Source organism: Neolamprologus brichardi, chromosome 12 (assembly GCF_056152115.1).
Source record: "Neolamprologus brichardi isolate AB-2024 chromosome 12, ASM5615211v1, whole genome shotgun sequence".
NCBI lineage: Eukaryota > Metazoa > Chordata > Actinopteri > Cichliformes > Cichlidae > Neolamprologus > Neolamprologus brichardi.
In genome coordinates this window covers 12,102,130-12,116,439 of record NC_142115.1, presented here as the reverse complement: position 1 = coordinate 12,116,439, position 14,310 = coordinate 12,102,130, and the positions used below count along the sequence as shown (strand labels likewise).

General features: G+C 39.2%; 1 protein-coding gene across 5 annotated transcripts in view; it reads right to left on the bottom strand.

The window, feature by feature from the left end:
• fgfr1a (fibroblast growth factor receptor 1a) overlaps window positions 1-13,805 on the bottom strand; it is a 28,439-nt gene extending 14,634 nt beyond the window's left edge. For 4 of the 5 annotated variants that reach the window (XM_035913080.2, XM_035913081.2, XM_006803170.3 and 1 more), the window contains exons 1-3: window positions 13,495-13,804; window positions 13,170-13,384; window positions 9,134-9,314 (exon numbers count right to left, since the gene is read on the bottom strand). In XM_035913080.2, coding sequence (XP_035768973.1) covers window positions 9,134-9,287 — 154 coding nt within the window. In that variant the 5' untranslated portion in view covers window positions 9,288-9,314; window positions 13,170-13,384; window positions 13,495-13,804. Of the gene's footprint in view, window positions 1-9,133; window positions 9,315-13,169; window positions 13,385-13,494 lie in introns of all 5 variants that reach the window. The other variant, XM_035913079.2, reaches the window with a different exon arrangement.
• Between the last annotated feature and the right edge of the window lie 505 nt (window positions 13,806-14,310).

The following is a 14,310-nucleotide window of genomic DNA, read 5'->3' as shown; positions in this document are numbered from 1 at the left end:
TGCTCTCCCAAATTAAATTGCATCCCAGTCAAGGCCCTATCTTGAGGCAGGCAAGGAGCTACTTGGAAAGAGGAAGGTGAAATTCAATTAGAGGAATGAAGGGAGGGGAGGTGTCATGAAGCAAGGCACCTGAGCCCCTCTGTTCTAAATGACTACATAGTACACAAGGAGGAGGGAGGTAACCCAATTATGCTGACATGTTGTCCATCGTGTGGTGTTGTCTGTCTAGTTCTAGAGGTAAAGCTCATCACTGACCAACGTACTTTAGAATCACACTTCCTGGCCAAAAGGTACACTAGCAAAATCATCTAAGTGAAATGGCTAACTTTATTATTTGAGCCTCTCACATCCACAGAGTTAGTGTCAGTAAATACCAGTTTTTCAAAGCCTAAAATGATATCTTACCATCTTTCTTTATGTGAAACAATAAATTAACATCATTAAGTTATTTAAATACTTTTAAATTCATGTAAATTGACTAACTGAATAACTGACCAATCACTGCATCTCTAATTAGCATCTCCTTCCATCTAAGGAAGAATAAAAGCTTAAACAACAGTAATCATACTTGTCCTGCTTCTCCATTTTCTACATAGTCCCTTCCGCATTATGACAGAAACTGAATTATCCCAGAGTGATGAAAGACCCCCGCCTCAAGACGTGATTATTCTACTCCTCTCAATGCACACTGTTTTATAAACACTACCTACTGATCAAAACAGGAAGCACATCTACACAGAATAACCTCAGGACAACATCAGCTAACCTGACTAATCCCTCCCAGCATAACAACAAAGGACTCCAAACAATAAAGGGGAAGAGGGAGCAGAGAGAGCAGGCTAGTGAGCATGTGCACAGGAGCGAGCAAGAGAGGGCCTGCAGTGGCAGGTTCTAGTGCCAGTTGCTATGGTGACCCCACTTGGGCCTAGTTAAGGTATTTCCTGGATCACATATGTCTGACAGGCTCTTAATCCCAGCAGGAAAAGGGGCCAGGGGGTAGGATCAACTTTCTCCTCAAAAACAAAACTGAAGTGGGGAAAGCAGAGGAGAAATTTAGATTACGTCCACATTAGGCTCGTGCTAAATCTGAAAATGCTGTTTTCATGTGAGAACTATTAGCATTCACATTAGTCGCATTTCCCCTACAGTAACAATGTAGCTGCTTCAGCCGGTTTCCACTGCATTGTGGGATCTAGACTCTCAGTGACATAATAGAGTGCAGCTTTGACCATAATCCGATTGAGCAAACAAAAACGATGCAAGTTAATGTAAGTGTAGATCTCAGAGAGCAAAACGCTAGTAGAGAGAACGAAGATAGTTTCTGCTTATTGGTCATATGTGGCAAATTACTGTGATGTCATTTATGAAAGTAGTAGTGAGCTGAATATTTGATCTTTTTTCTTTTTTTTTTTAAATGTACTGCTTGTCCCTGATTTAGAGGAATTATGCCTCTTTTCCACTGGTACCTAGTCAGGTTCAGCTTGACTCAACTTTTAGCATTTTCTATTAGGGGTAGTTCCTGGTATCGGTTACTTATCAAGTACCTGCTCGGCCGAGGTTCCAAGCTAGCTGAGACCATCTGAAAATTTAACGCCAGACTTTATGCCACCAACTGGCTAGTCAATGGTAGCACGCACTCAACGAGTCATGTGAACGACCAAAAAGTAGCTAACTTTTTCTTCTTCATAAACTGCCTAGTTTAGAAAATGACCTTTAACCCTCTGAACACAAACTAGTTATGGTGTAAACAGTATATTTTAACTAAGACATTTAGCAATAAATCAGGAATAAAAAAAAAATATGCTAACCAGCATTCATCTATTGAGGATAGGCTGTCAGATCACCATTTAGCTCATAATGCTGGGTGTAAGGCGTCCACAACTACTTATTCTGAAGGAGACTGTAAAACTTTGTCAAAGAAGACAAATCAATGAAATAAAGCTCACTCAAAAATGACAGAAACACTAAGGAGACTTGAGGATTTCCAGAACTTTTCTGCTGGTAAGTGTTGCATAATATTAGCTAAACAACATCTGGTTATAAACCATCTTGTTTTCAGCCATCTATACACAGGAAAGTCACATGTCTAACTTGCTGAAAACTCAGCAACTGCAACATTGGAAAGAAGCACGTTTATGCACGTTTTCATGTGCTGGAGCCCTGCCTTAAGTGATTTGAGGTTGATCTGTAGAGACTCCTCTCTATAGTGACAAAACTGAACATGGACAAATAGCACTCCTTATCTTAAACGGCATCATAGCAAGTATGTATTAGGGCACAGCTGACATAATCATTTCATAATTGGGACGTTGCCTGATAAAATCAACACAAATATGTGTTAATGATAGCAGCTACACTTTACCACTGTCATTATCTAATGCCTGTCTGAGACCCAACATCACACAGTGCATTACTCTGCCAAGAGTCCACTGCACCTATGTTAAGTGTGCTCCTCTGCTTTTCAACCACAGTCCTGTGTTTTACGAACAAATTTGATCACATTTTTCTGAAAAAGTATAAAGTCAGATTACAGACCAGAAACATGACATGTTAAGACACTACAGTACTGATGCAATACAGATTTTATAATCCAGGTTATTGGCACCAGCTGTTTACCTTCTATAAATCTAAAATGGCGAGAGAGGGAAAAAAGAAAAAAAGCATCTCTATAGATGCCGTGTCCCAGTCAGTTTAAATGAACGTTGTGTGTATGCTCGTGCACCAAGAAACAAGCAGAAAGTTGTCTTTGATGTTTGAAAAATATTCAGTGTTGTAAACAGACAGATTTTGATGTTTATGTTGTATAAAAGATTAAAGCTGAGGAAACTGTTTGATATGGACATAGTGATAGTAACCAGCTATAGCTTTGCACATGGACACAATGTTTCTGCACAGTGTGACGTTTCTGTCCCTGCCCGGAGATGCCACTGATAAGATTGTCAACATCCCAGTTGTTAATGTGACTGCAGACATCGTAAAACACCCATAAAGCTGTAAAATTTACTTGTTTTATTGTAAGGCACGGTCAGGACAGTGTGTGCTTCTGTGACAACCATCTCAAAACTAATCATGTAAACACGTTTTTAGCAAACGAACCCAATCGTTTTCTAAAAATAAAGTCAGAGCCAACATTATTTTCTGTGTAAATGCCTTGCTGCCACATAGCTGAACTTCTATTACAAAATATTGTTTCAATTCTTCATGCAGAGGTAAGTACCTCTGTATTTGCAGATGTTTCATCTCAGTTAATCTGCCTGCAACTATGATTGGATTAAAAAGGATCAAGCGCCATAGTTTCAGAAAGCAACCCACCTGGAAAAGCCTTCCATGGGTTCTTTTACCCAACTGGAAAAATTGACTGACATCATTTAAAATCAGCCTAATTACACAAATTATGAAAGGAATTCTGGTCAAGAAGAACATAGTGAGAGGCATTTAAACAAGGGGCGGAAAGCTCACTAGCCCGAACATGCAAAACTAACTAAAAGAGGCGAGTTGGCGCCAGTCTGTGGAACTTTCTCTGACTACAACATAGGAAGCAATATGCCGCGTGAATGACTTCTGGGATTTCCTGCTCTCACTGAAGTGATGGTTGAATGCAGGAAAGTCAGACTAGTTGAGGCTCTGCAGTGGCAGACAGAAATGGCTATGGTAAGTTTCCTCTGCTGATTTGACCACACCAGAGCGAAAGGGTGGGTGATGTAGAGAGGGAACTGATAAGAGACAATAGTAGCTCTGGCAGGAAGCAAAAGAATAGGACAATGCCCATTAGCAAGCTCCCAAAGAGTGAGTGTCCTTCCTTAAAGCACTCCAGTGGAGGACCTCTTCATTCTTAAATGAACCATTGGCAATCAGCATGGATTAACGGTGGGGGGCTACAAGGGTTACTGTGTGCAAAGCAAAGTTGGTGCAGTGTCATTCAAATTAGTTCAGCTACATTTAGCCTCATATTATGTCTTTAAAGGAGAAAAACACAAAAACCCAAGATCTCAAAAGAACCTAGCTATTTTCTGTGTTTTACTATTGGTGTTGAAAGATTTTGCAGGGCTTTCCATAGCTCTAAAAGGGGCCTTTTGGGGGGGGTGACCATGCAAGACAGTGAGCATGATTAGTCCATGTACAGTAAACGCAAGGAGGCTGTGTTCCCCCATTTGTAGGAGTATTACTTTTCTCTTATATCACAGTTCTGTCTTTTATCAGTGGTTTGGATTTCTAACTATTTTCCTTTAAAATAAAAATAAAAAAATCTCAGCCCTGGTTTCATAACTCTCTCCCCCCCCCCCTGCTTGACTGATTAACTAGACTACACAAGTTGTACATGATAAAACAGAATTGGGGTACATGCAGGCAAAAGAAAGACTAAGACTGACATGGTTGTTTTAGCATCTAATCCAAAACCATTATCACCAAACATCAGCAAAGAAGTCAAATGTTTTAGCTCAGAAAGAAAACTACAATTAAGAGATTGCCTTTGAAACCGTAGGGAAATTCCAGCACTGCCTCACGTTGGATTATAAAAGACTCCACAGGCGCCAACTTCACAGTTTAGGCCTTGAGAAAATAATGCAGCTTATCTAGCTTATCAAGTATATCATATCTTGGCTAAAATATAGTAGCTGTGGATGAGAGAGGGAACTTACTGCTAGAAGTCAAAAATTGTTATTTATGTCAGTGTTTTATATGCTCAGCACTTGCTTGATAAACTGCTGGAGAGGATATGACTGGCTTATTTTATATTCTCAATGAATAATTTGTTTCAGAAAATGGGGGTGGCTGAAGCCTTTTTGGCAGGAAAAACAAAATTAAAAAAAATTAAAAAATAAAACCCACTATGAATTTACTCAGGTCAAAAACAATCTCACAGAATCACTGCTTTCCTCAGACATTACCCTACAGAGGTAATGTCTGACATTAAGCTCAGACATTGTTTAACCTGCCAGCTCCCCAGTAGAAAGTGTGTGCGATATCCATCTATAGCACAGCTAACAATCTGAAAAAAAATCACTGCTAGTGAGTGGACAGCCACTGCGCGTGCTACACAGCCAGTACCCTCTCCTAAACTAATTCTAGTATTTCCAGTAGATGTCTTGATGCATGCTTAATCCAGGTAAGTATTCCCAAAATTACTGTATGGACCTAGCATTTTCAGTGGGAGAAACGTTTCGTCACTCATCCACTGAAAATGCTACGTCCAGATGAAAAGAATCAACTTTTAGGGTTTCCAGTAGATGCTGCATGTGAATTTAACTGCCCTGGCATTCTCCCCAACTTCATGTAATAAGAAAGCTCAATTTTTTTTAAATCCCCACTGGGAGAGAGAGAAAAACAAAACAAACAAAACAAAAACCCCAAACAAGCAGATCAAGATACAATACTGAATAGAAAAATTATTTATTACACTTCAGTCAAGTCATGAAGGCCACAAACATTTCTTATGTGAGGTTTATTAGGGTAAGTTGGACTGGGCTATTTAACCATTACCATCTTTACATAGAAATAATATCACACTTTTATCCATTTTTAACCATTTTTCTCAGTGTGAATGCTTGTAAAAGCATTCACAGTATTGTTGTTGTAATCTTTATTATTATATATTCCGTATGTTTTTTGGCATCTAACTCCTTCAAAACCGTTCAACTTAGAAAAACCATTCAAACACCGTTAGATTCCTCTTCTTTTGGACATGACTGCTTGTATTTTTCTCATTTTTAACATTTATATTTTTAATTTTATTCAACTTTATTCAACAAAAATTTCCCATGTATTTCAATGGGAGAATCTTCAAATTCTCATTCAACTTTCAACTCTCTAAACTGTATCTACTTCCACATACGTTGACATAGAGCCACCATTCAAACTTTAAAACGAAGACAAGACATTCAACTTGTATTTATCTTTTCAATATCCATTATACTTTTTCTTCAGTTCCAGTTTAAGTTTCATCCCTTTTTTCAGCCGTTTCAAAGTTTATAATGGGTGTGTATGGGACAGAATGTTGGTGCTAGAGTGAGACAGCTCAACTGCTAGAGTGAGAGGAGGGGGGGAATTAATCTTAAAATCTTTTCTTAAAACTGCTGCTGTGTCCGCAGCGTTTGCTCTACCGCCATCATTTTACCCTCAAAACGTAGCCATCGCTGTCCTCTTTCATCCAATGTGTTTATTATTGTAATAGGTGTTATGTTTTTTTCATAATTGTCACCAATGCACAGCCTCCTCCCTCCAACTCTTCCATAGACTCTAATGTTAAAATGACTCAGAAAGCTCGTTTGAAAATCAGAAGTACAGGCTGTCTTTACACTGTCACCATGTCCATATAATAAACTCCACAGGCATGAAAACTGAATTCAGTAGACTAGACATTGCTGCCGCTCACGGTGAAAGAATTTTGTCAATACGACATGTACTTTTCATTTGGGAACGATTTGTTTCGGGCTGATGTTTCTGTTCATTTTAAGCAGCAGAAGTGAGGTACATGTCTGTGTGCGTGTGTATGTAGCCATTGGGTGCAGTCACTATAGCAACCAGGCTCACACCTGCCTGCTTAATGAGCTCTCTCTCACTCTGCCAAGATTCATCTTAAACACTATAATTTACATTTAAAACATTTTCAGCTATTTTCCAACTTCTTCTGTGTAAATGTCAGGTTTTAGCAGTTCAGCGCTTTTGTTTTCAGGTTAAAAATTCTGGTTTTCTCATCTCATTCAAAATTTTTAACTTAAATTCAGCAATTAATTCATTTCAGTGCATACATTCAAATTCAAGCATTCACACTGCAGTTTCTTCAGAAAATGCACTTTCTAGTTTTACATTGAAATTCCAGTTACCAAATCCAACTGTATAAAACAAATTGAGTGGTGCCAATTTTAAGTCCAGTTATTTAGTTACATAGTTATTTTCCCCTGTAAATCACACCATCCTAAATTTATTTGCATTACACACAGCAGTGCTCTATGGAAGAAAGCTGAATGAAGGCATACTTTTAGTCAGAACATTTTGTAAATGTTAGTACAGGTTTAATATTTTCCAACACAGCTTTATATGAATAAAGCTAAACCAACCAATTTAGGTTGGTTAATGACACATGGATGGCAAAGCCTGGCAGGATTAGTGTATGCTAGAGGCCGTTGTGCTGTTTAAATCCAGCATTTGACCATGCTACTATTGTCTATATGAGCAAGAGGCATGTACATGAACAATGACGTGATCTTTTTGAGGCTTCTTAGTATGGAGCCAGATCATTTCTGAAACAGTACAAGTGCTCTTTATTTAACAAACAAAATATACACATTCAACTGAAAATGGTGCCAAGTGTGGAAGCAGCCTTAAACTTCCTGTGTGAACAGCAGTCTCAACAGAATACCTAAAAAGTCTGATATGAATGCAAAGCAACTTCACATGAAAACTGGTCTTTAGTCTTACTCTAGCGTCAGCAGAGCTTTGCTCCTCTGGGCTTTCATTTCTGTCTGAAAAGAGTCTTACTCAAGACTGTGGCAGCTCTGGTTTATAAAAGCTAAAGGGTCAGTGCTTTTCTACTCTGACAGACAGCACAAGATGGAGTCAAACAAATCCACAGAGAAAGATAACTTCCAGACAGTGAACTGTCAGGAAGAGAGCAATTAAACAAACATTATGAGAAGATTCAAATGATTTTAAAGATAGTTTAAAAACATAAACAAAACAGTAAAAGTTGCTTCAAGTGCTCAAAATGAAGGAAAGTTTAAGTCCTTCACATGACCTCCTGAGAAATTCAAGGAACTTAGTTTGTTCAGGGAATACTCTATTCTTATGTGAACAACACCCAGCAAAACACAATAAGACAAACAATGGAGCATACATTAAAAAAAAAAAAGAACATTTCCATATAACTATTTTGTTTCTCCACCCCAGACAAAAGGAATGCAACCAAATGCCTCTGCTGTGATTGTTCGTCGACAGCTGAAGCCATCCCTAACCCAGCAGGGAAACGGGAGGTGGTGGTGGTGGGGGAGGGGGGGGGGAAGGGGGGGGAGTGAACCAAACTCAAGCAAAAGTCAGTGGGTGAGCAAGAGGAAAAGCAATGAGGTTTATAGATAGTACCTGGCCATTTGGTGATCAAGAATGGGTGGAGTGTAAATGAAAGACAAACCCCCCACACCCTGGTGGAAATTTATGGCTCACCTTGGAAGAAAAACATGCTCCCCGAAAGCCCATCCTTGAGGAAGGGTTTCATGTAGCATAGCATCTTTTTTCAAAAACAGGCTAATTTATAGTTCCCTGGCAGTTAACTCCTCTTTCAGTGACAACAAATACCTTTTCATTACAAAGGAGGACTGCTAGGTAGTAGAGCTGCCCTTGGAATACAGATGGAAGTCATTTAGTCCTCACTGTCCCATTGCTAGCTTAAACATAGAAACACCAGGTTTATTTTAGGGCTTAAAACCCCAAAGAGACCCTTGTGCGTAATTACTTCCATTATAATGCTAGGCTTTATCATATTCTTTTGCTGCTCTCTACTTCCGACTTCAGAGTGTAAACATCCAAACCCATTTACCCACAAGTTGAGGCAGCTATTACACCGCTGGACTGTGTCCAAGAAACACATTTTTAAGGATTTGATTTCAGTGCCTCTTTCCCCTTTTCAGAACAGAGCTTGTGTAACCGCAAGACTGGGCTAAATTCTTCACAGAAAGTCTCATGGTAATAGTTTCCCGTTTAGATTGTTTTTGTGTGTGCCATTTTAAGTGTGGTGTGTAAGATTTTTTTTTGTGAATCCACTTCTAAAAACATTGAAGGAACTGGTTTGAATAGGCAGAAAAAGGCATTAGTAATAAATTAGTAAGAAACACAGTTGTATTACACATGACGCAGTAGAGAGCGATTAACCAACTCAAACTCAGGCAAACGGGGGTGGTGAGGGAGCACTGATGCTGTAAAGGACAGGCTTCACAAAAGTCTGGAGTGTGTTAGGATTACATTCCTGTACAAAGAACAAAGCTTTGGCTTATCAATGAACTGCTTCTCAAGCCAAGAGTCAGGAAAAGTCACACTTAATAAGTTTATAAAGTTCAAACAGTTACACGATCTTTAATAATACTACACCCAGAACTTCAGAAAACCCAAGTCTAACTAGCTTTAATTTAGTAAGGCACCTTACCTTCATCAGTGCTGGCAGGCCGACACTGGGTTCTTAAAACTTGAGCAAATAAAGCCAGAAACAGAAGTATACTTGGCCTCATCAGCATCCTGCTGAGGGAGCTACGACTGTTGGCTTTTGTGCGACTGGAACTCCATTCAGGTGTTTGGGACATTAGCAGCAGTGCATCCACAGTCCACAGCTTTAAAAAAAAAAATAATAATAAAAATTAAATACATATATATAAATTCATGACATTATCAAGCTTTAACTCTTCACAAGTTTGTTCTCAGTAATAATATTTATTTATTTTGAATGTATCAAAATCAGTTCATTGTCCAAGATATTTCAGTGTAAAACAGTTCAGGAAGCTAAACTGAACTAGCAAAACCTGATGTGAGAACAGCAAAATAAACTCTAATTCATGAAATGTTTGTTGACAAGGAATTTCCATGACCACAAAGAAAAAAAAAGTAGAGAATATTCTGTATGTTTAAGAGGTTTGAGGTAGATAATTCAGTATTTAGGCCTGCTTGCAGAAAATCGTGATAAGAAACTGCAGTGCTCCAGACTCCCACTGATAACTTAAACAAATGTTGGATGTGTCATGCTCAGTTCACAGGAATGTAATGTTTTTGATGTTTTCAATTCAAAGTAGCAATTTAAGTCTTGAAATCTTAAAGATTGTCATTGCACCCCGACAACAACATAGCAAGGTTTGTCGTTTTAGGTGCTTGTATTGTACCCCCTTATGCACATCTGCTTAAATCATCGCCTCTGCAGCATCTGGCCACACAGATTAACACTTGCTCATAATCTGCTTCACAGAATTTGTTAAAGACAAAAGGGAGAAGAAAAAAAAAAAAAGATCCAACATACTACAGCCTGTTATGTGACACCCTTATTGAGAAAGACTGTCAGGCCATCATTTCCAGAGAGGGAAACAGAAGATCTATCACCCAACAGTTGGTTTTGTTTCCCAAACCCAGAATGACACCCGCTGCAGCAATTTGCTCGCATAACCTGCTAATAAGTGTCAAAGACAAGACTCGGATGACAGACTTTTCCAACTTTAAAAACCAATCGTTCTGTAAAAAGACAAAGAGATGGGTCACATCTGATTAAAAAAGAAAAAGGAAAAGGAAAAGAAAAAGAAGCTTGGTTAATATTTTCACAAAGTCCAGCACAGAAGCAGCTGTGGTTTTCTTTAAGGGGTAATCACTTGTATGAGTGTTCCCTGACTGAAGCCGTCATTGTGTTCTCCTAAAACCAATTCAATTTCACTTTCCAAGAATGGCCTAGTGTTCCAGCAGCTGAGCTGGGTCAGGGGGGTCCAAGAGGGATAAAGAAGCTTGGTCATCTCTACTCCAAGCTGTGAGTCAGTGTTTGGGATGCCTCCAAGAAAATGCTTCTGCTGCCGGACAGAAGGAACCGCAACGAGCAGCCGACCACGTTCCCCAGTCCCTCGTCACTACGACAATATTTGGAAGGAGGAGGAAATCGCTTTTTCAAAGTGTGACAGGACACTTTGTCATAGTCTTGGGAGCACTAGTCAGACATGCACTGTCTTACTACGCACATCCAAGGCATGCTGGTCTTGAACTTGCGATTTGAGACTGAACCACACACTGGCAGCCTGACAATAATGACTCAAAGTCACCATTTTCAGTTTATTACTCAATGGGAAAATATGCCACCTCATTTTTTTCCTCCTTTGAAGAATTTCATCCATCAATTTTGTGCTTTTTCAATTCATATGGTACTATATTTTATAAATAGCACAAATAATAAACTTTGTATCTGGTATGTGAATATTTTAAAAGAGCTAGTTACATATTAGAGTGCACACTAGAATGAAAAACATGACATTTGCCTACAAAGAAAAAAAAAAAAAAGGAAAAAAAGCAGCCCTTGTCATTTACATTTGAAAATGAAGAAATGATCATTTCCAGGTAAAAATAAAGTTGATTTAAACACATTGAGTGTATTCATGTCAATTATTCCCCTATTTAATAAATAAATAAAAATGAAGAACTCTGTCTTAATGATGCCACAATGGGCTAAATGAAGAAAACTTGAACACCTATCAAATATCTAACTCTCAAACACTAAAGTCCTGTACTGTTGCAACTAAAACTCGCCTAATAGTTGGGGTGGATGAAAGTATATAAACATCTTCTTTTTAAAATCTTACATCAAGGTTGAAATGCAAATCTCCACTCTTTGGTAGTAGCAACATTTAACTGACACGCAAAGACCAGTACCTGTCTAATAATTTGGTTTTACATAGGTCCTTTTAATTCAATAACCAGTTTTTATACCTTTTGAGGCCAAAATTCAAAAGGAGTGCAGAAAGACATTTAGCTTGTAAACAAGGACTGCTTGGGAAATAAATACAGCCAGAGAACTGGCATTACAGAAAAGGCACATATCAAATGTTTGTTCACCAACTGATTTATCCACTCTTAAAAGATAAAAAGCATTTCCCTGAACACTGGCAGCGCAGAGAGAACTTACACTAAACAAATTAAAAACACATGAGACAGCTTTTCTCATTATGTTAAGACAAAGGTTTCGGGCAAACCTAAAAACATGACCCACACCATAATTGCATTTCACTGTCCATCCATGCAGAAAATTCCTCAGCTCCCAAATTCTGTAGCCCCCTTCCAGTTTAGTGTGCACTTCCAGTCAGCAGCAGGCCAGTCTGCACATGGTCGCAAATTCAGGGGAAGAAGAGCATCAGACCATTACCCTAAAGCTACCGTTTTCACAAAAACACAGACTGCCTTTTTTTTTGCTGTTGTTGTTGTTGTCGTCATTTTCTGTGCAGCCATGCAATCTGACTCACAAGTTCTCCACCATGGCGAGAGATCAGGTGTCACGAGATTACAGTCAAAAGTAAAGACCATTTGAATCTGACACTGCCATTTGGTTAACACTTTAACCCAAACTGCTTCTCAGGGCTGCCCAGTATGTGTGACTGTTTATCTTCTCTGCCACCCCCACCACCCCCTCCACATACACACATTTTGAGAAACAAAACTTCTAACCATGGCAGCATGAGTACAACAGATTCCACACAAGATGTTGAGCAAGTCACTGTTTAAAAAAAATGTTTCAAGGTAAACACTGCAATCCCTCAACCAAATTTATTTATGGCAAATAGAAACATACAGCTCAAGTGACAATAATTCTGCCAGGGAGAGCAGCAGCCTAGTAAATTAAAGGGCTCTGGAAAAAAAAACAAAAAAACTTTTCCACCCTGGTGAAGTCCCTGTGGACTAAACCATCCATCTTCTCCCTCTGCTTTTATAACATTTAGAGCACCACGCTGCATCTAATTGGCCCCTTCAGATCCAGCCAGAAAAAGTAATGATGGGCAAAACCTTAAAATTTAAAAAATGAAATAAAACAAAATAAAAGTAATCAAACAACATTTCTAAATAAGTCACACCTTTTTTTCAATAAAGGAAAGAAACAAACAAATGTTGGAGATTACACTGAAGTGTTATGTATCCGCTAAACCAAACTCGACGCGTTAAATAGGAATAATAGCATCACATGTAGTTTGAGCATTTGTTGTTGTTGTTGTTGTTTTAAGTGTTCTCGTTGATGTGGTTAGAATTTATCCAAGCAACTTATCTAATGTGATTAACGGCGCCTGCTGTGGCTGTAGACAGAAACCCAAACCAGTTTTAGCAGGCCTCTAGGCAACGTTTTGGCTCTTTTAACGCTTGTACTCTCACATTTTAAAGCATGGTTGGAGATTTTGTGGGTGTCGCACCCCATGAAAACTGTTCTTCCCTCCAAAGAGAAACATGCCTACAAAATACAAAATACAAAACACTAAGTTCTTGCCCAAAGACCATTTACTCAAGTGTAACATGTGGTTAAATGTCTGCTTGCCCAGTTCTTTAATTAACTTCCACTCAGGGTCCTCCAATAACGTTAAAACAGCGCAATAGCAAACAACAGCTAAGCCCCCTTTTAGCACGTAAACAAGCAGTAAAATGAAGCTAAATCAAGGAGTGAAGGAATAAAACGACCAGCTCACCTTACTGGCGGGGAGCCGTGAAACAGCCAGCCTCGGTGAGATAAGGAAGACTCATGAGCTGAGATTGGATGGAGGAAAACTTCCCCGAAAACTTTTTATCCAGACTTATCCCGCTAACGAAGCTCGATGTTTAGCTAACAGGTTTGCGCATATTTTTCGCCCCTTCTTCTTCTTTTAAACAAACTTTCCGACAGAAGAAGGGGAAAAAAGTTCAACTAAAAAAAAGAAGAAAGAGAGAGAAAGATAATCAATTGAGCGGAAAAACTTCTTAAATGGTGTTAAATTGTGAAGTTTTAACTTCTAACGTCTTTTCTCCCTTTCTTACCTGGGTAAACACGTCCGAAGAAACTAAGAGAGCGCAGGCTATGCAGCAGTCCCTTTATCCCAAAAGGCTTCGCTTGCGATGAAATTCAGTCTCCCCACTTCAGAAAACTGTCCTAAAGTTGTTCAGCTCGCTCTAACACAATATCCGAACACGAAATATCCTCCAGTCTTATACATATATTTATTTTTTATACAAAAGAACGACGCTTAAATCAATCCTAGAAAGTATTTCGACTGTTCCCGGCGGAGAGGTACGGCTAAACAACGAGAGTCCGAGCAGCTCCACACCTCCCCCCTTAAATCAGAGAATATGCGTATCCCCCGGAACATTGTCAAAACTGCACACAGTACACTAAGAGCTTCCGGTCTGCTGTTGAGAAACTAAAAGCCCAAAGCGGTAACGTTTCACATAAAGAAGATGCAGTTGCTTGGTACTGGTATCAAAAAGATGTGCTGGGTACATTTACTGGACTACACTAAACAGGGATCGTTATTACTGCTGGTTATTACCCAGGAAGGTCGACTAATAAGTGAGACCCCTTTTGAGACCTCTTAGAAATGATAAAAAGAGGAGTTGGGAGCGGGGTGCTAGTGCAGCAACAGCGGGGAGCAAACGTCACGTTGTTATGTTCAGGGCAGGTACTATGCATCGCTTTGACTACGCTTATACCTAGACTTAGCTGAGCTTCAATGCATTTGTGTGTGTGTGGTGGGGGGGGGGGGGGGGGGCGCACATTGTCTTCATCTGGAAAAATTGCGGATTTTATTGAGTCATTCACTTTTTTCACATGACATGTTCAGCTTCTATTCTCTACAT